The sequence below is a fragment of the Lissotriton helveticus genome, chromosome 10, assembly GCF_964261635.1.
Source record: "Lissotriton helveticus chromosome 10, aLisHel1.1, whole genome shotgun sequence".
Taxonomy (NCBI): Eukaryota; Metazoa; Chordata; class Amphibia; order Caudata; family Salamandridae; genus Lissotriton; species Lissotriton helveticus.
The window spans coordinates 25,366,583-25,392,649 of NC_136071.1; the positions used below are offsets into that span (position 1 = coordinate 25,366,583).

The 26,067-nt window shown below is 47.5% G+C and overlaps 1 protein-coding gene across 2 annotated transcripts in view; it reads right to left on the reverse strand.

The window, feature by feature from the left end:
* Positions 1–5,139: 5,139 nt before the first annotated feature.
* The window catches only part of EMD (emerin), an 88,263-nt gene continuing 67,335 nt past the window's right edge, over positions 5,140–26,067 (reverse strand). The window contains exons 5-7 of one of the 2 annotated variants that reach the window (XM_078664630.1): positions 24,713–24,783; positions 23,267–23,298; positions 5,140–8,683 (exon numbers count right to left, since the gene is read on the reverse strand). In XM_078664630.1, coding sequence (XP_078520756.1) covers positions 8,425–8,683; positions 23,267–23,298; positions 24,713–24,783 — 362 coding nt within the window. In that variant the 3' untranslated portion in view covers positions 5,140–8,424. The remainder of the gene's footprint in view (positions 8,684–23,266; positions 23,299–24,712; positions 24,784–26,067) is intronic. The other variant, XM_078664628.1, reaches the window with a different exon arrangement.

The window sequence follows — 26,067 nt, forward strand, 5'->3', positions numbered from 1 at the left end:
TCCATAAGTGTGTTTTGGACATTATCCGAGAAGTTGGCAGATCTCAACCATGCGCGGCGATGAATCGCCACCGTCGTTGCCATCGCTCTACCCAGTGAGTCAGTAGTGTCCAGCCCACAGCGGATGGAATAACGCGCCGCATCTCGACCCTCCACAAGGGCTTGGCCGAGTTTAGCCCGGACCTCCACCAGGCATTCTGGCATCACGGCGCATCCCACAGAGAGTGGGTGTAGCGGCCCAAGAGGCATGCGGTATTGACTGACCGCAATCCTAAACTAAGGGAGGAGAATACTCTCTTTCCGTATTACTCGTACCTCTTGGATTCCCGGTCGGGGGGAGCCGACGGGAATGCGGTCTGGGAATTAGAGGCCTGGATGACCAGGCTCTCGGGAGTGGGGTGGGTAGACAGAAAGCAAGGGTCGTCCGGAGCCGGGCGTTGGCGCCTGGCCACGTTCCTATCCACAGGCTGAACTGTGGCAGGCTTGGACCAAGTGCCCAGGAGAACGTCTGATAGGGTCTCATTAAAAGGCAGCAGAGGCTCGGCCGAGCTTGCCTGCGGTTTAAGGACCTCAGTGAGGAGGTTAGTCCTCACGGCCGCCACGGGGAGCTCTAGGCCCAAGGCCTTGGCTGCCCTCATCAGCACCATGCTATAGGCAGCCCCCTCCTCCAAAACCAGTGTTGGGCGAAGTGTCCAGACCACTGGCATCCCCAAGCTCTCCTGTCCAGTCCGTAGAATACTGACACTCGCGTGCCAGACGGTCCTCAGACCCCTCCCAGTCCCCCTTGTCACCCATCGCCTGGTACTCAAGCTCAAAGGATGGGGCCGGGTCATAGAAATAGAAATCTCCCATCGGCGTCGAGAGCGGCGCCGCTCCGACGCCGGACCCGAACCGAGGGCAGGACCAGGGACGGCGTCGTCCTGGGACGGCGCCAGGGGCAACACCCTTGGGGCCAGCGCCGGCGAGGTTATGAGGTCGACCGGCGGCGACCCGAATCCGGAACCGGATCCAGTGGGGCCCTGAGGCCTGCTCCATACCCGCCGGTCCCTGGGCAGAACGCGACGCCGGGGGAGACTGATGACTTCCTCATGGCCATGAGGTCGCTCGCTCCTCCGTTGGATTCCGCGGCACCTTCGGGCCAAGCGGTCCCGACTGGGTCCCCACGCGGGCCAGGTGCTTCGGCCCCGGCGCCGTCGGGACCGAAGTCGCCGATGGGGCTGGAGCACCAGACGGCGCCGGGGCCGAAGCACCTGGCCCGCGTGGAGATCCAGTCGGGACCGCTTGGCCCGAAGGTGCAGCGGAATCCGACGGAGGAGCGGGCGACCTCATGGCCATGAGGCGGGTATGGAGCAGGCCGCGACACCTGCGGCTCCAGCGGAGCCGCGTGGGCGGTGTCGCCCGAACCCCCGGCCGCATCGCGCGAGCTTCGGTGGGAGTCAGAAGAGCGATGACGCCTCTTCGACTTCTTGTGCTTACCTGAGTAGCCCGAAGACGACTCTCGGAGCCATGGTGGCTCTGACTCCGCGACCGGTCCCTCGACCTCCTCGCGGACCGGGACCTCGAGCGGTGCGGGGCCGACTGCCGGAGCTCGAGTCGCTTGCGGGACGGCTCCCGCCTAGCCTTAGACGTCAGGGCTCGACAGTCGGAGCAGGCCTTGTCGTCGTGGTCGAGGCCTAGGCAATGAAGACACCGGCGATGGGGGTTGGTAACCGACATCAGTCGGTCGCAGTCGGCGCAGGGTTTGAACCCGGGCATCCCTACCGGCACCGTCGGAGTCGTACAGACTTCGAAGCAGATCAAAAATTATCGAAAAAGTTTAGTCAAAAATAGACTAAGGGTACCACTTTCTCCGGATCAGCGCTTGCTTGCGTGGAAAAAAGAAGAACTGACGTCTCATGTGCTGGTTATGGTGCAGAAACATTGCACAAGGGTTGGTATCGAGGTACATCATGTGCTGGTTACGGTGCAGAAACAGCTCACAAGGGTCGGTACAGAGGTGAATCATGTGCTGGTTATGGTGCAGAAACAGCCCACAAGGGTCAGTATTAAAGGGCATCATGTGCTGGTTACGGTGCAGAAACAGCGCTGGTTACGGTGCAGAAACAGCATATGGAGTGGCAGAGCAGACTATTCAGAAAATAAAGTATAAAGAGAACGCACCAACATTTAAAAATTTTAAAAACATTTTAATTGCTTAAGCACAGTATTCGACATTAAGAAAGTAAATTTTCCTTATGAAATCAATACATAGATAAACGCTGCAGCATCCACCACCCCACCCCCCAATCACTCTGCAGGGACAACCGCACCTGAGCTGGGACCCTAAATGCATTGACCTTTTAGGCAGAAAGGAGTGCTAAAACCCTCAAATTAAGCAAAGAGCTTCCCAACCTTACATTTGGCCACAAGCACGGCTAAGACTATTGCCCATAAGGGGGTGCGTTACCACCATAGATAGGCGTTTCCCTATCCTTCGACCTGGTGCATTCATTGTCCTCGGGTGGGCTAAGCCTTCCAGGTCAACCAACTCAAGCCCCTGCAGTTTCTCAGATTTTTGATACCATTTACACATATATATTTCTTAAAAAGCAGCCACTGGCTGATGGCACCTGCTGTAAATCACAACAACGCACCAGCTTTGAGCCCAGTTGAAGCAAGGCTGCATTCCCAATACCGCTTTGGCACAGAGGAGTTTCAGTCGTCTCTCATGGCACCACACAGTTCCGTGCCATGAACTGGCAGCGCTAGAGATTTCAATATGTCCTACGTCACTGTAAGGGGTGCCAGATGACTAGTGAGATCTTTCAGGGTACTTCACCGGCAGAGTCATTCTTTCCTCCACTTCCTTTAGTCACATCTACACCTTTCCCCAACAACATCTACTCTGTGGGGAAGGTGCTTTATCAGTCCTTGCACACTCAGCCCCAAAGAAATAACCCATCAGCAGAGGACATGTTGGAGGGCTCCTCGAATGAAAGAATACACAAAAATATTTGTAGAGTGCACAGCGACTCCTCAGAGTCTTCCAGCGTTGGGAAGAGCACTGGAGATTGCAGACCAGGATCCAGTGGCTGGTGCAAAAAGCCAGGTCTGCAGTAGCTTGCAGAAGTGCAATTCACTATTGATGCTACGAAGATTGAACATAGGCGGATTCCAGGCTTGGGCAGGTGAGAAATAATATTTTTTTAAATATATTTTTTCAATCTTACTTTTGGGATCACCACCAGAAGCGCATCTGCTGAACAGTGTACTCTTCTTGTCAGATAGTGAATAATGCTGCCAGAGAGATACCGACTTGATCCTAAAAGGCTGAATGAGCCAGCACCAAGATTTTAAACAGTATAATTTTCTTGATCGGAAATCGATGCGAGGGATTTTAAGTGGAAGGCGCGTGGCTACATTCTGTACCGGCTGCAGCTATTGGATCAAACAGCCCTGTAGGCCCAGATACAAGACACTTGCGTAGTCCAATCTTGAAGTGATAAACACATGGACAAAGACTTTTCAGGAGTGAAGCAGAAGAAGAAAGCAAGAATAGACCATGGCAGCCCCTTGGGGTTGAAGTGAGAGCTGCTGGTCGAACGTCACTTCAGAATCCTAGCTAATCAATCAATCAATCAGGGGTTTATAAAGCACGCTACTCACCCGTGAGGGTCTCAAGGCGCTGGGGAGCACCCACTGCGGCAGGTGGGGAGGAGACGGAAGAGACAAGAATGCTGGCCAGCAGTTCTCCCACCACTTGGATGGAGAAGACGGGAAACGGCCATTACAACGCAGCCGTTTCCACGAATACATTAACCACGCATGCATTACAACGCATGCGTGGTTAACACGAAAGCCTTTACCACGCATACCTTTACTACGAGGTGTGTAGTAAAGGCATATGTGGTAAAGGTTCAAAATAAACATGGGGGGCTTGGGGGGGTCTCCCCCCCAAATAAAAACCTCACCTGAAATCGTCGTCGTTAAAGAGGAAACGGAAAGAAAATTCTGTTTCTTCTTAAGGACGTACGACGTCACCACGCATGAATTAGAGGAAAAAGTTATGCGTTGATAAACCATTCCGTTGTAACGCATGCGTGGTAAAGGCATGCGTTACAACGGAATTCATTGTAAGAACATATAACCGGAGAAGACCCAAACAGTAAAATTCCTGTCTTGTCGGCGTTACATTGAAGGTTGCTAGCACACATCCAATTCAATACCAACCCCAGGCAGACTTTTATGGACTCCTGAACAGTAGATGACCCGTTCTCGAATGAGAGGAGCAGGTACGTCATCTACGTAAGAGACTATCTTAAAACCAAGTGACTCACCCAGATGGGCCAGTGGGGGCATACGGATGTTGAATAAAGTGGGGCTCAAAGATGAGGACTCCGGCACCCCTGATCAAGAGTCCTAGTAGAGGAAGAATATGGTGCCATCCACACTTCTTGTTCTCTGTTGTCCAAAAATGATCGAAACCACTCAAGTACTTGACCCCCACTCCAATGTCCAAGAGGCGCCGCAAAAGGATGGCGTGTCAGACCGTGTCAAATGCCGCAGAAAGGTCTAATAAAATCAGGGCGACATATTCCCTTGATCTAGCGCTTCAACGCCTCGTCAGGGGTAGTAAGCGCTATATAAATGCAATTACCATACCATTACCATACCATCTAATGCCAGCTTGATGGAAATTTCAACCTTGAGGAGGGCTGTCTCTGCTGAGATGGGGCCGAAAGCACAACTGGGAAGGATGCAGTAGCCTAAATTGCTCCAGATATTCTGCACATTGGTTATTTTCAGCTGCTCCAGCATTCCGGAGGCCGCAGACAAAAGCAAGATGGGTCTGAAGTTGGACAACTGGGAAAAATCGACTGTTTTTCAAATAAAGGATTTACTCTAGCCTGTTTCCAGCTTGATGGAACCTGCGCAGTCAGTAGTGAGGTGTTGATTAAAGACTGGATTGACAACTTTAGCAGTAATAGCCAGGATTGAAGGTGGACAAGGAACTACTGGAGACCCTAACTTACAGCCATTTCAGACTCCTCTAGTGAAATGGTCTTGAGTTGAGAGAGAACACACAACTCTAACAAGACTTAAGCGGCAAAAGCGGCAACTGGTAAGGGTACATCCGGACGCCCTGTAGACTAATCTTCTCTTTTTTTAAACTCTCTTCAAAAGAAACCCGACAGCTTAGTACAAAGCTCTGAAGAGGCATTGATGGGCTTACTGCATGTCCTCGGATGCAGAAACGCATTTTGCAATTTTAAACATTTCCTTTGGCATGTTGGAGGTGGCACACATTTTGCGTTTAAAGTAGGAGGCTTGTTCTCCCTTCATAGCAGCATGATATTTTTAAGACATCTTTATAAAAAGCCTCATCGGCCAGCAAATAATGCCACCATAATACTCGTTCAAGCTTCTTACAACTCCTATATTCCATGTACAAGCAGAAAAACAAAGGACTCTGAACAAAAAAAAATTGCTGTGTGATAGATTAGAATTTTGAAGAGTACCAGATTTGGGGCAGGAGTTCCCTGTCCGCGGTTGGGCTGCTTCCGCCGTACCTTCGCCAGCCCTGACTTTGAGCTTTTATCTGGCTCTTCGTCTTCAGATAGGCTCTCAGATGGATTACTGGAAGGAACCAATGTCTCTCGCCTACAGTGAGACAAGCCCTCTGTTACGGAAGGGACCCAAGAGACTGTTTTCAACTAGAATATTGGAATTGTAGGATTTACAGAGCTGTGTGCTTCCGGAGTGCAGATCCCTTTCCCATCTTTGGCTCAAAGGGTCAACAGTGGTCGCCCACCGCTTACTGGATCAGTCACTCCAGGCAAGGAGGAAACTCCGTCTGTCATTCAGCTTTGCCATCTAATGCCAACCAAGTGCTGCATCAGGGTTGAGTAAGCCATCTAGTCCTAGCATTGTCCTTGTATGTGGTTAGTTGTAGGTCTGCTCTCACCCCTTCCTCCGTTACAAACGCAGGACTATGAAGGACGCAATGGAAAGAAACACACAGAAGTCGATGAACATCTGAACTCTTACATGGGATAACCCGAAATCTCTGCAGCAACGGAATGGGGCTTGCATTGAGCAAAGCAGTGAAGGAGCAGCAACACGCTCTACTAACCGAGCATTTGAGAAACGAACAAGGGAAGCACGACAGAGCTGTGTAGAGCCTTGGTTTCATCTGCGGTTACATGAATAAAGATGCAAATACAGGTTTATTTGTACAGTTTACGTAAAAAGTGCTGGTAAATGCCCCCGAGCAGTGACACGCCCTCCTGAGTCACTGCTTCCTGGGGCGCAGGCGTCGTCAGTTTGGGGGTGCAGGATCTGGAATCCTATGTTGTCCCAGTGCCTTCGCGACTGTCTTGCATTTACGTGCCAGTGGTAAATTTGAACCACGCCTCTGATTCCACGTACTGTGTCAGTGCTAGCTGCAGGGAGCCAGTAAAACAGAGTCTAAGTAACACACCGCTCACCCATTTTGTGGCACCCCAAATAAGACAGACAAGGGTGGTAAGCAAGGACTGAACCTGTTCCAGCCTGTGCATACAGACCTCTATGCACCACCCTACATAAACCCGAAGATAATGTGTACGCAGGGGGTGCAGTATTATCAAGATACACAGATAGTACTCAGGACAATGTACTGAATAACAATGTATGGGTGCAGTGGGATCTGGCCACGCAACCCTGTCCTGGTACTCCTGATCACAAGAAAAGTACTGGAGTCAATGGACACACAGATTATCCCAGGCCAAGCGTGGGATGAATATCTTGATATCTCACATTAACCCACAGCATTTAAACTATGGCTTCAAATTTGTGTGAAAAAGTTGTGACATAAGAAAGTAGTTTGTGAACGTGTTGATCCGAGAAAGAATTCTGAATGCAGCGGGCAGTCCAAACTTCTGGCGGACAAACCCAAAGTACTGATTTACCTTTGTAGAACCCAAAGAGAAGTAACTCGTGGCTGGTTATGTTACGCCATACATATTTATAAGGCGGCATTCTGCCAATGGTATGGGTTTGCAGCACCAACATACAATTCCACAAAATGTATCAATAGCTACACGTTCAGATTTACTTTGCTGCACTTTTTAATGGAGTGTAGTAAAACATTTCCACACATTTGATTTCACTTTGGCCTCACAGCGCCACAGGGCTGGCTCTTTGACGCTGGGCAAGTTGCTGAAACACACACATGGTTTTCAGATACGCTTTACGTCTGTAATCCAAGGACGTTCGGCAGACTCCACCATTGGTGATTTCTGCGACCTTTGGTAACACAATGGTCACTCCAACCGCAAGTGAAACCTGTGCACAAAGAACTGTATGGAGACTTGCCCGGCACCAGCGCACACGTCAGGCTGGAGTTGATTGCTTTTATAAGTCGCTGCTAACCAGCCGATGTCTTGTGGCCATCTTTATTTTTACTCCTCTGCGTTTCGGGGATTGTAATCCTGCGGTGATCTGGAGACGCAACTACAAGAGTCTGTGGTCCAGTTGCACGAACAAGTGATTACAAACCTTTTCTCTTACTAGTCCCTGCGTGCCACAAAATATTTTTCATAGCAGAATACCTGTACCTCCTCACGCCCCTCGAAGTGATGGCGCATGTTGCTAGAAACTTGTCGTGCACAGAGTAGGTACCACCTCACGCAAGAGAAGAAACCACCCAAGCTCAGGTGAACATGCTTGACTTGTTGTCAGTTGTCAGGCTAGAAGAAACGAACAACCATGCCCCTAAAAAACTCAATACTAAGGAAAAAATAAAAACAAGACCAAAGCCACCCCCCACCAGCTTGTGGCCAGAAAAAGCTCATACGAACCAACTGACAAAGATTAACACCGCCATCTTCCTGTACACCTGGCTAAGTTAGAACACAAGTGACCTTTTGTCAAGCATTGGGTATGCTTGCAGCAACCCAGAGAATTCTGCAGATACAGACTGCAGTAATCTCTGCGGTGCAGGACACCAAGAAAACAGCGTTAGATACAACTGAATCAGACATCTGAGGACACGGTGAGCTGCCCTACCTCCAGACCTGTGAGGTCTTCAGAGACCCTCAGAATCCTGCTTTAGGTACAATGGATTTACCCTGTCTTGTGAGGTGTGAATTTTGTAGCACAGAACAGACATCTCCAATGTTTATAGTGGAGTTACATGATCACCTGCGCGGGGAGACTGCCGGGTCTGCCCAAAGACTATCTTGAATACTAGAGTCACACAGTCTCTGGGGGGCTTAAAAGGCTTTTCTTTTGTCATAATTGAGGTTAAATGTCTCCGGCCCTGGAAGTTTCAGACTGAACAGCCAAACCTCTGTACATTTCTGTTAGGCATCATCGTTTTCTGCATTGGGACCCAGGGCAAAATTAAGGACCTCCCGGCGGTCAGTATGGCTTGCAGGCATGAATGAATCTGGATGACAGGACCTTAGTTTTGGATTTCTTTGAAGGGGTTCTCATCCTCCGGCTGCACAAAGAAGTAGACGAAGGCCAGGAAACCAATAATGAGGAAGAGCAGGACGAACTGCAGCCAGAGTGGGCAGAAGCGTCGCGCCGTGGTCGACTCCGCTTCTTTCGGCTTCTCCCGAATCCCTCGGCGCGGCTCCACCGACATGGACGAGCCAGAGGATGCGCTGTACTGGGAGACGTTCTGGTACGCGTTCTCCTTGGAGTAGTACTTGCTCTCTCTAGAAAGGAGTGAGAAGAGTCAGTGACAGTGGGAAAGGCAAACACTTAGGCTTTCACCTGCTAAAGGGGGCATTTTCAGCAAAACAAAACCACAACATCAATCCGTCTGTAAGGGAACTTCATCACACCACAATCACAGACCCCATATGTAGACTCAGTGTTTCTAACACACAAAGACGGTCCTAGGTTATGGAAGGTGCAAAGCAGTTCACAGAAACTTTTAATGTCTTTCATAGGCTGTGCTCATCGCCTTTGGTTAATATGCACAGTTCCTCTCTCTGACAGAAAAGGCTGGGGATTAGAGCTCACCAAGACCACTACAGTCCTGATTTTGTTTCCCCCTGAGGATTTTTCTTTTGAGGTAACTCCCTCGATGAGATCTACAGAAGATAGTATTTCAAAATGCCACGTTATATCACCATACACTAGCCAGACAGACCATACTTCACAACAGCACTGTACAGCTGAAGCGGGGACCTTCGTTCGCGAGTCAAAGCCTTGAAAAAGCCCCACGCCAGCAAATCAAGACGGGTGAAATGCATGTTGGCTGTCCCGCTGTACGTTCACCAAAGAAACAAGCACCGAAGAAAAAGAAAATAAAGAAACAGAACCAACCCTCCATATGGAACTATTTTTCCTTATTGTTTAAACTTTATTATAAAGCATATTAATGAGATTCAGGTGGTTTGGGATTAATGAAGAAATACACCAATGAACCTTTTGGTAAAATAACCTTAGCTAGGCTAAGAAACTCAGCATATTAACCAAAAGTGACTAGCACTCTGCAACCTATACAATTGTAACCCCGAGGAGCAGTAGGCCCCATTCTCAGAGTGCATCAAACACCAAACTCCTTTGTAAGGATGTGAAAGAGCCGCAACCCCTACCTCGTCAAAGCCGCGCCTTCCCTCAAGATCCCGAGCCTCGCCATCTGATTCTGTGGCGTTCATGACAACCCGGCCTCCACCCCTCTCTCCTTCCTTACAGGGACCAATCACGACGAATGGAATACCGGAAGGACTATCCAGTGACCCCGGAAGTACCTCCCCCAACCCAGAGGCGGAGCGCAGAAAAGCCGGAACCAAAGAGGACAGGGTGTTCAAGCAAGTGGACTCGTGGCAGGAGACAGCGTGCGAAGAACCGGAGGAGAAGAGCGGTGACGGTGAAGGAGACGAAGTCTGGACCGAGGACTGGTGGAGTCCGTTGGAGGAGGCTGGAGAGCGGCCGTAACTCACAGGAGAGTTACGACGGGGCATGTGAGTACCGAACCCTTGCATGAGAGCATAGTAGTAGTGTATATAGTAGTCACGCCCACACCTTGCACCCGTCACTGTAGAGATATTGTATATAGCACCCGTGTTGTCCGTCACGAGCACGCCTGTACAGAAGACTCCTGCACTCGCCCGTCACCCTATCACCCTTCCGCCCTCCTAATCTTCCTCTTTCCGATTCTTGCTCCCTCCCCTACCTTCCTCACGTTCGTTTCCTCTCCCACACCCCCTGGTTTCGGTAGAAACAACGCCTGCTTCTGGTTAGCCGGACTAACTGCCCCTCTTTCTCTCTCCTTCCCATACCTCCGAGGAATCACCATCCCGAGCAGCCAGCCGACGAGAGCGCTTCGGAAGAAGACCACTACCCGACGTCTGGCCAAGCACCTCTTCGGACATCTCCCTCCTGTGTGTCTCCGTTCCAGTCCCTTTTGTACTTTACCTACATTCTGTACCTTGACAATAAAACCGGCTCAGACATAGCCCATTATATCCGGCCTCCCCGCTTGTTATTCCGGCCTGCCTACACCCCACGATCACAGTTGGTGTCAGAAGTGGGATTGTCTGGAAGCATGGAGGCTGCTGTCAAGAAATTAGCGGAGACACAGGAGCAGTTGGGAAGCTGATGGAACAGTTCCTCAAGACAGCCGAGGACGACCGAGGACAGTTGCACGATGTCCTTAAAGGCCAAGGAGCAGCTCAAGACCAAGCGATGGGCAAGCTCACCGACGTATTGGGCCAGCAAAGACCAGTCACTTCTCTTCCTTCGGTGGTCCTCCAGAAGTATGTACCAGGAGAGGACCCAGACTTCCTTTTTACTAATTTTGAGCGTTTGGCTCAGGCCGCTGCCTGGCCCCTTGACCGTTGGGGTCACTACCTAGGTCCTCTTCTGACCGGCGAGTTACAAGCGGCCTACCAACAGGCCAACATCCAGGGACAGACCCCTTATGCGGACATAAAAACCTGCATCCTAGAACGCCTTGGCATAGACGACGAGACCTATAGGGTAAGACTACGCCAAGCCAAAGAAGGGCCCCAAGAAACACCCCGGGCTCTGTCTTTTCGCATCAGAGACCTGGCCGATCGCTGGCTGCGACCCGCCACGGCCTCAAAGGAGGACATCCTCTCCAAGATATACCTGGAGCAATTCTTGGCGTCTCTGCATCCGGCCACCCAAAAATGGGTTCGTCAACACGCCCGCCTCACCCTAGAAAACACGATAGAGATCGCCAGTGCTTACAGTCGGGCCCAGGACCTTCAGAAACCCAAAGATGAGCACACCCACCGTCCGCAAACCCATAACCTCCACCGGGGTCCGAGGCCTCTTTTGCCCAGGAAACCAGAACCCGTTCCTCTGTTCCCTTATCCTGTTTTGCCTAGACCAACCCCACCCGGACCTCAGTGTTATCACTGCGGGGGATATGGACACATCGCCAGAGTGTGTCCCCAGAAGGAGGAACCAATGGAAGTGAGTCTCGCCCGGAACTTCGTCTGTCTCCCTGCGGAAACCACCCCTCCCAAATACCATTGCCCCGTGAAAATCGATGGACATCCGGTACAAGCCCTTGCTGATACGGGCTGCAGACAGAGCGTGCTCCGACCCCAGGAGCTCCCCAACCCGGTGGGACCAGTGACCGGTACAGTAGCTATCCAGTGCGTCCACGGTGATACTAAACTGTACCCTACCGCCCGGGGTTAGGGTCCAACACCCTATGGACCACGGAAGCACCCTAACCATAGGTCTTGTACCCACTCTTCCAGAGCAAGTGATACTGGGCAGCGACTACCCCGGTCTTCCACATCTGCTCCAAGACACTACCAACTCCTTAGAAAAATGGTGGTCGGAAGCCCCGTTTCCCCACGGACAGCCCTACACAGAAGGAACGGCTAGACCGTACAAAACAAAACCCAAAAGAAGAAGGAGAAGAGGAACTATGCCACCGTATTCCCTATTCGTGTGGAAGAACATCCCTGGGAAACGGACAGGGAGTTCCGCGCCGCACAACAGCAAGATCCCGTCCTACAGGATGCATGGGGACGTGCCCTGGATAATGAAGACCCCCTACAAGTAGGTCCCTACTTCTATAAAAAGAACGGCCTTTTGTACAGGAAGGGGGGGGGCAACCTACTTCCCAGCTGATAATCCCGGGGCCCTTCCGTGATAAGGTGTTGTTCCTCGCCAACAGTCATCTATTGGGGGGCCACTTTAGCGACGAGAAGACCGGGCAGGCAATACTGGAAAAGTTCTATTGGCCAGGCGTCTACCAGCAATTAAAACAGTACTGCCGGGCCTGCCCGGTCTGTCAGAAAAACAGCAGATATCGACCCCCCAGAGTGCCTCTTCAACCCCTGCCCCTTATCGACATTCCCTTCAGTAGGGTGGGGATGGATATAATAGGCCCCATGTTGCCCTCCAGAAGCGGGTGTCGGTATGCGTTGGTCCTGGTTGACTACGCCACCCGTTTTCCTGAGGCTATACCCCTACGACAACCCACTACCCAGAACATAGCCAAGGCTCTAATCTCGATCTTTTCTAGGGTAGGCTTCCCTAGGGAAATCCTGACTGATCAGGGGACCCCATTTGTATCAGCCCTCATGAGACAGGTATGTTCCCAGTTAGGCGTGAAGCAGATAAGAACGTCCGCTTACCATCCCCAAACGGATGGGCTTGTTGAGCGGTATAACGCCACCCTAAAGACTACCCTCAAAAAGTTGTTTGCCCTTGAGAGCAAGAGGTGGGAAGAGATGCTACCCCTGGCTCTGTTTGCGATCCGCTGCAAAGTCCAGAGCAGCACAGGATTTTCGCCTTATGAGCTTTTATACGGGCGACCCCCGCGAACCCTGTTGGACATGGCCAGAGAGGCCTGGGAGGCCGAACCCGACCGAACCGGACCCCTCCCTGAGTACGTGGAGAACCTAAGAACCCATCTGGGTCAAATCCGAGACATTGTGCGGCAGAACCTTGTGTCCGCACAAGCAACCCAGAAACGGCAATACGATAAGGGCACGAAACCCTGGTCCTTTAACCCCGGTGACCTGGTACTCCTCCTGATGCCCTCCTCAGACCATAAATCGCTGGGTCAATGGCAAGGCCCCTTTTCAATCCTACGGCAGGTGACGCCGGTTACTTATGAGATAGAATTAGACCCAACCCGGCGAGTCACCCAGATATATCACGTGAACCTTTTGAAGGAATGGGTAGGCCCTCGTCCTGTTCTCACCAACACAGTACCCGAAACCGTCCTCTCCTATGAGGTCTGTATAGATACAGATTTAGGGGATAAGCAGAAACAGGATCTCAGTAACACCCTAAAACCGTTGCAACAGATGTTCTCCTCCTACCCAGGGCATACGTCTGTCATTGAGCATGCCATCCTAACAGAGCCCGGGAAAACGGTACGCCAACGACCCTACCGGGTCCCGGAAGCCCGTAGACCCATCATCAAGGAGGAGATAACCCAGATGCTACGTATGGGGATCATAGAACCCTCTGTTAGTTGTTGGTACTCACCGATTGTGTTGGTGCCAAAACCTGACGGGTCGGTCAGGTTTTGTATTGATTTCCGCGAGGTCAATAAGATCTCGTCCTTTGATACCTACCCCTTGCCCCGTGTTAATGAAATGATTGAACGCATAGGGAAGGCCAAGTATATCAGCACTCTCGATCTCTGCAAAGGCTATTGGCAGATCCCTTTGAGAGATGAGGACAAAAAGAAAACGGCGTTTTCCACGCCCGAAGGCCTATATCAGTTCACCGTGTTGCCCTTCGGCCTTCACGGCGCCCCCGCCACATTCCAGAGGGCCATGAACCAGGTGTTACGGCCTCATTCCCAATACGCGGGGGCCTATTTGGATGACATAATCATCTACAGTGATGATTGGGACCACCACTTATGCCACCTACAAGACGTCATCTCCTCCCTGAGTTCCTATGGGTTCACCATCAATCCCTCAAAAACCACCTTAGCGGCACAGTCAGTCAAGTACCTGGGTTATCTGTTAGGCGAGGGGGTTATACGTCCCCAAAACAATAAGATCACCGCCATACAGTCCATCCCCTTTCCCCAAACAAGGAAAGAACTCCGCGCGTTTTTGGGCCTCCTGGGGTACTATAGGAGATTCGTCCCTAACTTCTCTCAGACCGCAGCCCCCTAACCGATCTCCTAAAGAAGGCTACGAAGACAGAAGAGGCACTAAGGCGATCTGATCTCTCCTTGCTGCACGCATTCAACACCCTTAAACAATCCCTGATGTCTGGTCCTGTGCTCATCAGCCCGGACTATTCCCAACCCTTCATCCTCCAGACAGATGCTTCGGACCAGGGTTTAGGGGCTGTACTGTCGCAAAAAGACCACAACGGAGAGAAACGACCCATCCTCTTCTTGAGCAGAAAACTGTTTCCCCGAGAGATGAACTACGCCGTGGTAGAAAAAGAGGCTCTGGCCATCAAATGGGTGGTGGAAAGCCTCCGCTACTATCTGGACGGACGGGACTTTACCCTGTACACCGACCATGCCCCGCTGGAGTGGATGGCCCGTAACAAGGGACACAATGACCGCGTCTTGCGCTGGTTCTTATCCCTTCAGCCCTTTAGATTCAGGACTTTACATCGAAAAGGCGCTGACCAGGGAAACGCCGATTATCTTTCCCGCTACCCATTCCCTCCACCCCGATCAAGAAGGACAGCAGGGGAAGGGGATGTGAAAGAGCCGCATCCCCTACCTCGTCAAAGCCGCGCCTTCCCTCAAGATCCCGAGCCTCGCCTTCTGATTCTGTGGCGTCCATGACAACCCGGACTCCACCCCTCTCTCCTTCCTTACAGGGACCAATCACGACGAACGGAATCCCGGAAGGACTATCCAGTGACCCCGGAAGTACCTCCCCCAACCCAGAGGCGGAGCGCAGAAAAGCCGGAACCAAAGAGGACAGGGTGTTCAAGCAAGTGGACTCGTGGCAGGAGACAGCGTGCGAAGAACCCGAGGAGAAGAGCGGTGGCGGTGAAGTAGACGAAGTCTGGACCGAGGACTGTTGGAGTCCGTTGGAGGAGGCTGGAGAGCAGCCGTAACTCACAGGAGGGTTACGGCGGGGCATGTGAGTACCGAACCCTTGCATGAGAGCATAGTAGTGGTGTATATAGTAGTCACGCCCACACCTTGCACCCGTCACTGTAGAGATATTGTATATAGTACCCGTGTTGTCCGTCACGAGAACGCCTGTACAGAAGACCCCTGCACTCGCCCGTCACCCTATCATCCATCCGCCCTCCTAATCTTCCTCTTTCCGATTCTTGCTCCCTCCCCTACCTTCCTCACGTTCCTTTCCTCTCCCACACCCCCTAGTGTCGGTAGAAAGCAACGCCTGCTTCTGGTTAGCCAGACTAACTGCCCCTCTTTCTCTCTCCTTCCCATACCTCCGAGGAATCACCATCCCGAGCAGCCAGCCGACGAGAGCGCTTCGGAAGAAGACCACTACCCGACGTCTGGCCAAGCACCTCTTCGGACATCTCCCTCCTGTGTGTCTCCGTTCCAGTCCCTTTTGTACTTTACCTACATTCTGTACCTTGACAATAAAACCGGCTCAGACATAGCCCATTATATCCGGCCTCCCCGCTTGTTATTCCGGCCTGCCTACACCCCACGATCACAAAGGACCAATACAAGGCATCTTAGGTACAACACAGCTTGCAGGGCCTCAAAACTCCACTTAACCTTTAATGTGAATTCTGAATATCAGACACAAACCTTCAGAAATTCCAAATCTAAAACGGAGTCTGATGACCCTCATCCACCATATGAATGACAAAATACTTTAAAGTGACTGTTCAAAAAAAGAATTCCCACAGGAACTTGTATGTTTGTACAGAGAACATTCTTTTACTACAATGTCGGGTTAGGTACTCATTAGGTACAGATTAAATCGTTTTTAACATTTCTTCTCTCAACACCCTAGAAAAAGACAAATTAGTTCTACAGCTTTGTACACTGACTGCTGTTTAATCGCCAAACAGACTGGAGAGCCCATGGATAGTTAGTCAAATGACTGTTTGCTGGGTGTGGGACGGCTAACGTGTGGAGCACCTGTGACCTATTGTAATCTAGATGTAGCATTTTTATGTCCCAATTCTTTACTTTTTATTTTTATATATATTAAAAACAACAAATATGAAAATACAATACTTAACACAGCATTATTTTTAAACTTTATACTAGGGCTACCTGTACATGGGTTTTTTTTCTGGTCGCAAACGGCCCGATTTGCAGAATCGGACCATTTGCAACCGGAAAAATTCATTTTCCTATATACCAAACCCATTTTGCAATTCGGTGGCCTATTACCAAATCGCAAAATGGGTTAGAGATTCGTTATTAGGAAGGGGCGTGTTAAGGGCCTTCCTTCCTAATAGCGACTCGCAGTGTAGGAATGTTTTGCGACCGAAATGCGGTTGCAAAACATTTTTTAAGAGCATTAAGTGGTCCCATGGACCACTATCTCCTCTTAAAAAATTAAACTGAAACGTTTTATTTTCCTTTAACCCCTTCCATGCTGATGACGAGCTCAGCTCGTCATCAGCGTTACCAGCCATGTGCATACAGCGGGCAAAACGGCCGCACGCATGCGGTTAAGAAAAACAGCCTGCATTAAAAAAAAAAAAAAACGTTGCTTCATTTATTTAAAAAGCAAACACAGACATGGTGGTCTGCTGTCCTTAGCAAGCCACCATCTCTGTTTTTAGGTCAAGCCTAGGAGGCTCATGCGCTGCTCTGCGAGGCATTCTGTATTCAGGTATGGGCTTGAAGCTCCGCCCACTCTCGGCCCATCTATTCTATTGGCTGCTATGACTGTCCTTTGTAAATGTTGGCTTTTGATTTGTTATTAGGCTTGTTAGTCCCTCCTTAGTACCTCCCTGTCTTCTTTTGTAACCTCCCATCACGACTGGACCTTTTACAATGCCCTTACTGCATAGCTTGCATTAGCCGTTTGGAGACACTTTGCTTAATTATTAATCTAAAGAGCACTGGTGGGACGCCAGCTTTAACAATGGCAGCTTTTGGGTATTTGCAGCACACTAATGCGTGCTTTCACTTTCGCTTAATGGGCATCAGCTATAACTTTTAAATATGCCCCTCTCCACATCCCCGCTGCATAGACACTGCGCGAAGAGGGCGCTGTGTTAATTAGCGAACTCTGTGGAGGCTTCTTCCTTCATTGTTCTCCCCCCCCTCAATCCTCCACCCATGCCCTTCGTGTAGCTTGTTTTTGTTTTTTGTTGCAATTTGTATATAGTGCAAACTCAACCGAAGGGTATTGGTGTGCTTTACATGAGCACGATCTTGAGCCGACGCCGAGACTTGAACCAGGTTCCCCAGCATCAAAGTCAGCAGCTCTGGCCGAAGCGCCACATCCTGTGCTACTGATGACTTATTCTATCTTGTTTCAGGATTTGTATGGGATGGTTCTGCGTTGACTTCCCGAATTGTGCTGCGACTGGCGTTCTTCTTTGATGTGATTTGGAGCGGTGTAGGCTGGCTCTGGGTGGACCATCGGCCTCACTGTGCTTAGAACATGACACTCCTGTGTTTACATCGCAAAGCGACCTCTTTACCTGAATACACAGGCACTTAACCTCAGGCACACAACGAGGGCACTCTGATTACAGAAATGACAAGCCCTTCTGTCTCTAAGGACAGATATAGCTCTCTGTCATGGGGCAGAAAGCTGTACACAATCTGTCCCAGCTGCCCATAGAAGACAGGGTCTGTCGCGAATGCCCTCACGTATGTTTTACAAACAGCAGATCTGAGTACGTTCATGTTCCACTATTGTTTTTACAGGTTCCTTCAACTGGGAGAGGTGTTCTGCATTGTAAATGTTTTTAGGGACATCTTTGTACACTGCTACAAACATTAAAAAACAACATTTGCAAGGCAATAGGTTGCGCATTTGTTATAAAATTAGAGCGGTTGGCTTGGAAAATTACAATTTGCTTTACATTTGTTTTTTTATTTGCAGTAGTATAATTTTATTTGCATAGCGTGATCGCCATTGGTATAAAAAGGCAAAAGTATAAAAACATTGCAATTTTCAACACCAACAGCTCTAACTTAAAAAAATGCGAGACCTATTGCATTGCAAATGCTTGTTTTACGATTCCCAAGGGGTCGCACAATTAGCGACCTACCTCATGAATATTAATGAGGAAGGTCCATTGCGACCCCATTAGGAATTGCTAAATGTGTCAAAGACACATTAGTACATAGGTGTTTGAGATTTCCAAATAGCGTTTCGCAAAAATTTGCTATTAGTAAATTGCAAAATGAAACCTACGTACATGTGGCCCTAAATCCTTACATATCCTACCCATTGCTAACGTGCAATTTGATTCAACTCTCTCTCTCTCTCGCTCTCCTACTCTTGCCGCTGTCGAGCCACGCTTACACCAGGCTTTGAAACCTGCGGCTTCTCAACCGCGTCTCCTCCAAGAGCCCAGTTGGACTGAAACAAAGTAGAACTGGAATTTCAACGCTGATCCTGGCAAGCGAGCAGATGATTTGCCAGCTGGCATTAACCAGCATGAGGAACATCCTCAGAGACACACCATGGTGCATTCTTTCTGAAGGATGCTGCAGGACCACAACACCAGAGATGACAGAAAACAAGAGCTTTGAGACACAGTCTGGATCTGAATCTACGGTACAAAAGGGGGTGGTGATGGACGGAGCATCTGAACCAATCAAACACTCACACCCAGTCAACAGATCTGGGTTTAATCCATCACCGTTCTTTAGCCCACTCTGCCACCCCAGTTCAGACATGGCCATATGCAAATCAGTCTGACCCTGTGCCTCATGGGAACAGTCCAGCCCGAACTGCCAAGCCATGCCTTCCCTGGACCGGAAACAAGCTTCCGAGGACGGGTTTCTGGCATTTCAGCCGTCTTCAGCCCAGATCTGAATCTACGGCCAGTTCCACAGCAGCATGAAACATACTTGGATTTGTGAAGATGAAAAGCAGTCTTGCACCATGTCCTTGTAGGACATATCAAGATTATCATATGGTCTCTTGAGCTCCAGAGGTTTTTACTATCACACACCACATACCGAGAAGGTCTGCGACTTTCATTCAGCAGATAGTCCAAATCTACAAATATCAAAGCTAACAGTTCCTCTTTATCTGCTACACCTATATACACCTATCTCTGAACTCCAACCCAACACTGCCATCTGGTGGCCAGCTATTAAATCTGCTGTTTTGTGGAGTGAAGGTAAATAGGGACCTGGTATATCATACTCAACGTTCAACCGAGTAACAAAGGCGGCATAATACAAGATTTTTCCACAAGCCTTTTACAATCTAAATTCTTGCAAAACAGGGGCTCAGGCATAACTAGAGGCCAGTATTAACAGTTAAACATGAGAATCTACTTGAGCTCTTAAACACAAGAATGGGCTTATCTGGAACTGTTCTCAAGTGGTTCACCTCCTTTCTTCACAACAGGTCGCAGAAATTCAAGAGCAACAACCTGATGTCTTCGCCAATACCCGTAACGCTAGGTGTCCCCCAAGGATCCTCTCTATCCCCAACTCTGTTCAACCTAGTCATGGAACCGCTCACCACCTTGCTACAAGCATCCAATGTACACTTTCACATGTACGCAGATGATACCCAACTTTATCTCAAATTACAGTCCCCCAAAGACATCTTGCTCCTGAACTCAACGATCAGATGCACCCAATCCTGGCTGGCAGATAATCATCTCAAACTCAATGCCCTGAAAACAGAGTTCCTTCTGATCTCACCTCCAGCGAAGGTCTCCACCACTCAAATTTGGCTTAAAGACCTAACCGCACTCAATGTCCAACCCACCATCGTGGACTCCGCAAAATCCCTAGGCATAACATCGACACCAATTTGAACATGCAGCAACATATCAGCAAGGCAACAAAGGGAGCAAACTTCCAGATCAGCACTCTGAGGAAACTTAAACCCTACCTCCCAGCCAAAGACTTCCAAACGGCAGTACAAGCACTAGTCATTCCTCGAATTGAATACGGCAGCATCGCCCTCTGTGGACTCCCCCTAACTACAACCGCACCCCTAAGAGCTTCTCTAAACGCTGCAGCGAGACTCATCACTGGGTCAAAAAAACACTCCCATATTACCCCTGACTTGAAATCCCTGAACTGGCTGCCATTTGAAGCTCGAATACATCTGAAAATCGCCTGCATGACACACAAGGCGGTACATCTAAACTCACCCGGATACCTCGCTCAGAAACTGACAATCTCTGGAGGAGCTAGAAACACCAGAGGCACAAACAATCTTCTGTTGAAACCTCGAAGATTCCGGAAGGAAAAAACATATAAGCGCTCCTTCTCGGGAATGGCGCCTAGGATCTGGAACTCTCTCCCGCCCGAAACCAGCCTTATCTCTTCCACCACACTCTTTAAAAATGAAGTAAAACCTATCCTCATGGCTAAATACACCTGAACTATTATCTTGACCACTGTTAGTACTCTGCACCGATCTATACTACATGTTTGACCCTTTTGATTATTTGTATGAACTGTCTTATTACTCACATGTTTGGCTTTGTAGCCACCTATTTGTACCATTTTGTACTCATGTCATGTTGGGCTTAGTTGCCACCTATTTGTATTAATTGACCTATTGATTTATATCTGTTAACCATGCTCCCTCATGTACTTCTTTTTGTAAAGCGCTCTGATATCTGCAAGGATCTTGTCCGCGCTATATAAAACTTTCAAAATAAATAAATAAATATAAATAAACAGAGCTCTGATATAACAAGATCGCTGCACTAATCCGTCGTCGCTGCAAATTGGGACAATTTTCTTTTTTACGACTGCTGGATTTCTTAGCATCTCATCCAGTGAAAAGGTAGATTGGTAAATATATTTCCACCTGGACCCCTGTGCCGTAGTGTGAGGGTACAAACTAAATCTCAGCTTAACATCATAAACATGGCAAGGTAAGTTGGGAGAACCATCCACGTAGCGGCTGGGATGAATGCACAGTTAGGTGCTGACATTCAATGTGATATACATATATAGTCTCTTGGAAACTAAACAAAGGTTACAGAGACGTTATAGTTAGGTTCAGATTTTACACACACAAAACCATAGAAATTCAGCAATTATAGTTTCCTGAATAAACTTTAACTTACGCCCCCCACAATGCACGGTTTATGACCTCATATATTACCTCACTCATGGCATTCAATGACATCACTGATGACATCTCAAATGACATCACCCATGACCTCATCCAGTGAGTGTAAGTTTCTTAACAGTTTCTGATACTGAAAGGTATTTACTGAGCGACTGCAGAAGTTAAATTACTATACTTTCTGAACTACTGAGTGTTAGTATTTCTAACATATATAATCTGAACTAAAATGCTGTTTTTGAAGCGGGTGTATTATTTATCAGTTAACTAGCATCTACGTTGACACATGTCCCTTGCTAATGTATGTGTATGGTAGTGCTTTGCGACAGTCTAAGCTGTTCATTGGGCCTTCACTCCACAGTCATGGCTGAGTGTAGCTCAGACATACTGACCACTTTGCTTAGACCTCTCTCCTCTGTGATGAATGAGTGCAGTAGTAGTTTGCTATTAATGCATCTGTTCACTAAGAGCTCTCTCTAGGGTGATTGATTGCTCAGTGTAGACCTCTCTGCTGACACCTTACTCCAGGATGAAGAATAATTTTACTAGTGGAGACCTCTCTGCTGACACCGTACTCCAGGATGAAGAATAATTTTACTAGTGGTTAGTAAAGCAGTAGCCTCTACTGGGCGTGTGGAGTAGGATTTGTGTATATCTGACGTCTGTATTCTGTTGTTGTGGTTTACTACACACTAGTCTGTACGGTTAGACGTCTTACTTTGGTATTTAGTGTTTACAGTAGTGGTTTAGAAGACAGAACTATCCGCTGAGAATTCTCTCTTGGGTGAGAAGTGAGTGTAGTAGTTGATAAGGAAGAATACAGTGAGCTCTCTGCTGTACGTCTCTCACCCGTCTCCTTTTCTTATTTACAAAAATAAATAAATGGTACTTTATGAAGTATACTGGAGTTTACTTTGCTGGATGATCTCATCAGTGATGTAATTTGAGAGGTCATCAGTGATGTCAATGACTGTCATGAGTGATGTAATATGTGAAGTCATAAGCAGTGCTTTGCGGGGCGTAAGTTATAGTTAGCTGAAGTAACTAACTGCTGAATTTCTATGGTTTTGTGTGTTTAAAATCTGAAACTAACTATAACGTCCTTGTATCTTTTGTTTTTCTCAGTGAATTTCTATGTTTTTTTAATTCTATTTCCTAACTATAACGTCCCTGAAAACATGGTTTTCTCAGTAATTTTCTACTTTCTTTTAAAATTCTATTTCCTAACTATAACATACATGCAATCTTTGTTTTTTAGTGAATTTCACAGATTTTTAAAATATAAATTGTACTACAATTTGACCCATAAGTTCAATTATTATTATAATACATTTTATTCACATATTCATTCACATTACACATTTTAAAACAATTTTTTTTTTTATTAAGGGAAGGTAACTTATGTAGTCTTTCCATAAAAGCAATGCACCAAGGCTTTATTTTTTTTAATTCACTCTACGGGCCCTCAGATCCATTCTCAACCAAAAGTACACATTCTAAACTAACACAACAACACACTTAATACAAATATACACTATTGCAATATCTATAAGTGTATCACTGCTTGTGTTTGCTTTTGTGAATGGCTGTGTGAATGGCTTTGTGGGTATGTGAGTGGCTGTATGGATATGTGAGTTGTTTTGTGGGTGTGTGAGTGGTTTTGTAAATATAAGTGGGTGTGTCAGTGGCTGTACAGTTGTGGGTCTGTATGGATGTGTGAGTGGTTTTCTGGGTCTGTGTGACTGGGTGTGTGAGTCGCTGTATGGTTGTGTGGGTGGGTCAGAGTGGTTTTGTGGGTGGGTGAGAGTGGTTTTTTGGGTGTGAGTGGTTGTGTAGGTGCGTAAGTGGGTGTGTGGGCCTGTGAGTGGTTTTCTGGGTCTATGAGTTGCTTATGGGTGTGCAAGTGGCTGTGTGAGGGGTTTTGTGGATCTATGGGTGTGTGAGTGGTTGCGTGGGTGTGTAAGTGGGTATGTGGGTGGTTTTGTAGTTTGGTAAGTGGGTGTGTATTCTATATATAATGAAAATGAATCAAAACCGGTTCTGTACATATCCACCAAATCTAATGATCTGATATTTAACTGTTCTCACAGTTTTACCCAAATAAAAATCACCGCAGCTTCTACTTACATGTTTGGAGAAACCACATCCTCTTCTCTCAACTGAAAAGGAGAAAAAAATCCAGTTTATTTAAAAATCTATTTGTCACATTGTTGTCCATTTGTCAGAGTATGAAAAGATCTAAAAGTTAAACCTTATAACAAAGTACAACTGCATTGTGTACTGAGCTCCCAGTACAGGATTTATCAGTTTCTTTAAAAAAGCTCTACTATTCACAATCTTAAAGTTCAACAATTTTCTTCCGGTGATATGAACTCAGCTTGATGGTCCATGCAAAGACGGAGATTCCAAACCAAAGTAGGAGCCAGTTCCCATCACACAGCAACAGGTCCTGGACAAGTTCCAGGTAATCCTCACTACACATGGCAGTCAGTCCCACCATCCCAACGGAGGACCTCTAAGCCGAACCCTCCCAACAGTCAATCCAGTCTACCCCAGGAAGTTCAAGGTGGTAAGTCATCATTCCCCTTGGCCTTGAACTCGAATAGCAGTGGGCGCCAGGCCTGAACCATGGACATCCCTATCAAACAGTTCTATATTTCCACATCCAATGAATCACTTTTCCAGAATCGCCCACTTCACCACTTTTTTCATCCACTGTGTAATGTTGAGGGGATTTGCTGACTTGCAAATCAAACAGAATTTATCGTGCAGTTAATTAAAACCTTTACAAGATTTAAAAAGGTTCACAATTCGTGAATAAAAAATAAATGCTTCATCCAAAAAAAAAAAACCTTCAGGTTTCTTTAGCACCATTCTCCCAGATACTTCTATCCATTACCATGTCCCAGTATTAAGAATTGAACATTAACTCCCTCCCTAGCACAACACCTGAGGCATGAAGCAGCCAACAAGGCATTTATTCTACCCACCCTTTAAGTTGTAAACATACATCATACTTTCCATGATAACTATTAAACTACAGTGGACTAAAATGGTAATTGCTCAAATTTTTAGGGTGCCTCTTATCCATTATTTCCTCTTTTGGTTACGTTTGAGTACAGTAACGGGTGGACCTCTTTCCACCCCAACATCCTACGGCTTAAAAAAACAAGGAAAGCATGGCAGGGATGCAGGCCCATTCTTCGGCAGGAGTTTAATTGTCAGATCACTGTACATGTATTTACCACTGTCTCAATCTCAATACCCGTGTATCGTAAAAAGATCACAAGCTGAAGAAGGGGAGGTTATTAACCAGCAATAGCAGCCCTCAACAATAGCTGAGAGTGGTCAGTTTGGGAACTTGTTTTCTCATTGGAAAGGAAGGCTCCTTGGTTTAAAGGGCAATGGCTCTGCACTCAGCTTTATGACGCTTTAGGACTTAACTGTCCACTTAGCTGCTGCTATTGGGAGAAAAACTTAAGAAATATTGCTCTGTGACACAAGGTTTCCAAGATAGAGGGTTGGCGGTATGAACAATCTCTCAGATTTCTGGAATTCAGAAGCGGTCCTTACCCGCTGGCGCACCGGTGGTTCGCTGTACGTCTTGGTGGTGGAGTAGCTTTCGGAGTAATAATCATCTCCTCCTGCAATGGGAGATATTAAAAGCACACAGTTTTTGTAGCGGATATGCAGAAAACAGTTCTTCCATTTTATTACACTGAAGGCAGCATGCCAGGTTACTGTAGAAATTTTACCCAGTTTATTCAAGGTATTCTTAACATTCAAGTATATATAAATATAACTCCCTACAGGAGTCTCTCCTGTTAACCCTGTGATCCCACTGACTAGCCTAAATAACTTACATCAAACGCTCCCCAAACACCTTGAAAAAGAGGACACTGGCTGCATGAGACATTTCAGGACAGAAGAAGAGAAAAGGAAGGTCACAGACAAAGAACAGCATCATATGACATAGCATGCTAATCAGAAAGGTAATCGAAAAGGTCGTTTTCTACAACTGGGACACTAAGCATATGACAGATATTCTGACAGGCTAGCTCTTGCAATAGATGCCATCATCTCTTGGAGGGTAAGGGGAGAATATGTGCCAATAGAATATTTTATGAAGCTAATAATTTATTTCTAAAGGAGAGCAAAAATCCATTTCTCAGCACCCTCATATCTGCTTAGGACATCAGAGGCAGAGAATACTATATTGTCCAGTTAGCAGAATATAACCTAATCGCCAGACAAGGTCGGTAAGGCAATTAAAAACATTTAGAGAAGCGCATTCACAATTTCCCGGGGCCTTTCTGCTAATAGCAAATTTTTGAGAAATGTAATACAAATTACTTTAGAGAAATGTAAAAGCTTTTGACCTCAGATGAGCACTGTGCTAGATAACAATGCACAATTCTTCATATTATCTCCAGAAATACCAGAGATACTCCCTATTAGGAGCATGACAGAAACTCAGCCCAACCTCTTTTGAGCTATCACAATGGAAAGAACTATGGGAAATCGGACATGACACCTCTCCCTTGCTTTAATAAAGAAACTGTCATACATGAAGACTCTGTATTGGCTGTTTAAGAAAATATGTTTTGGAAAAGTTTCTCAAGACTCATCTGTGGTTTTAGTTAAGATAATTTCCTTAATGAAACTTTCCAGCAAGAAATTAATTCTCGAATACCAGCTCAGGGATTGCTTTCGGAGAAGGAGCCACATTGGAATCAAAAGGAATTGCAGCACAGGTTCGAGCGCCATGTTGAAGTTCTTCTTGGAACTGCGGTCTAGTCTTTGTTGTTGCACTTATGCACTATTTTAAAGGCTCTTGGGAACATGAACACACACTTCTAAAACTATCCAGTTCTCCAAGGTGTATGTTTCAGTGCTTGACTTGAAGAGTTCACAAAGGTCAGGTGAGA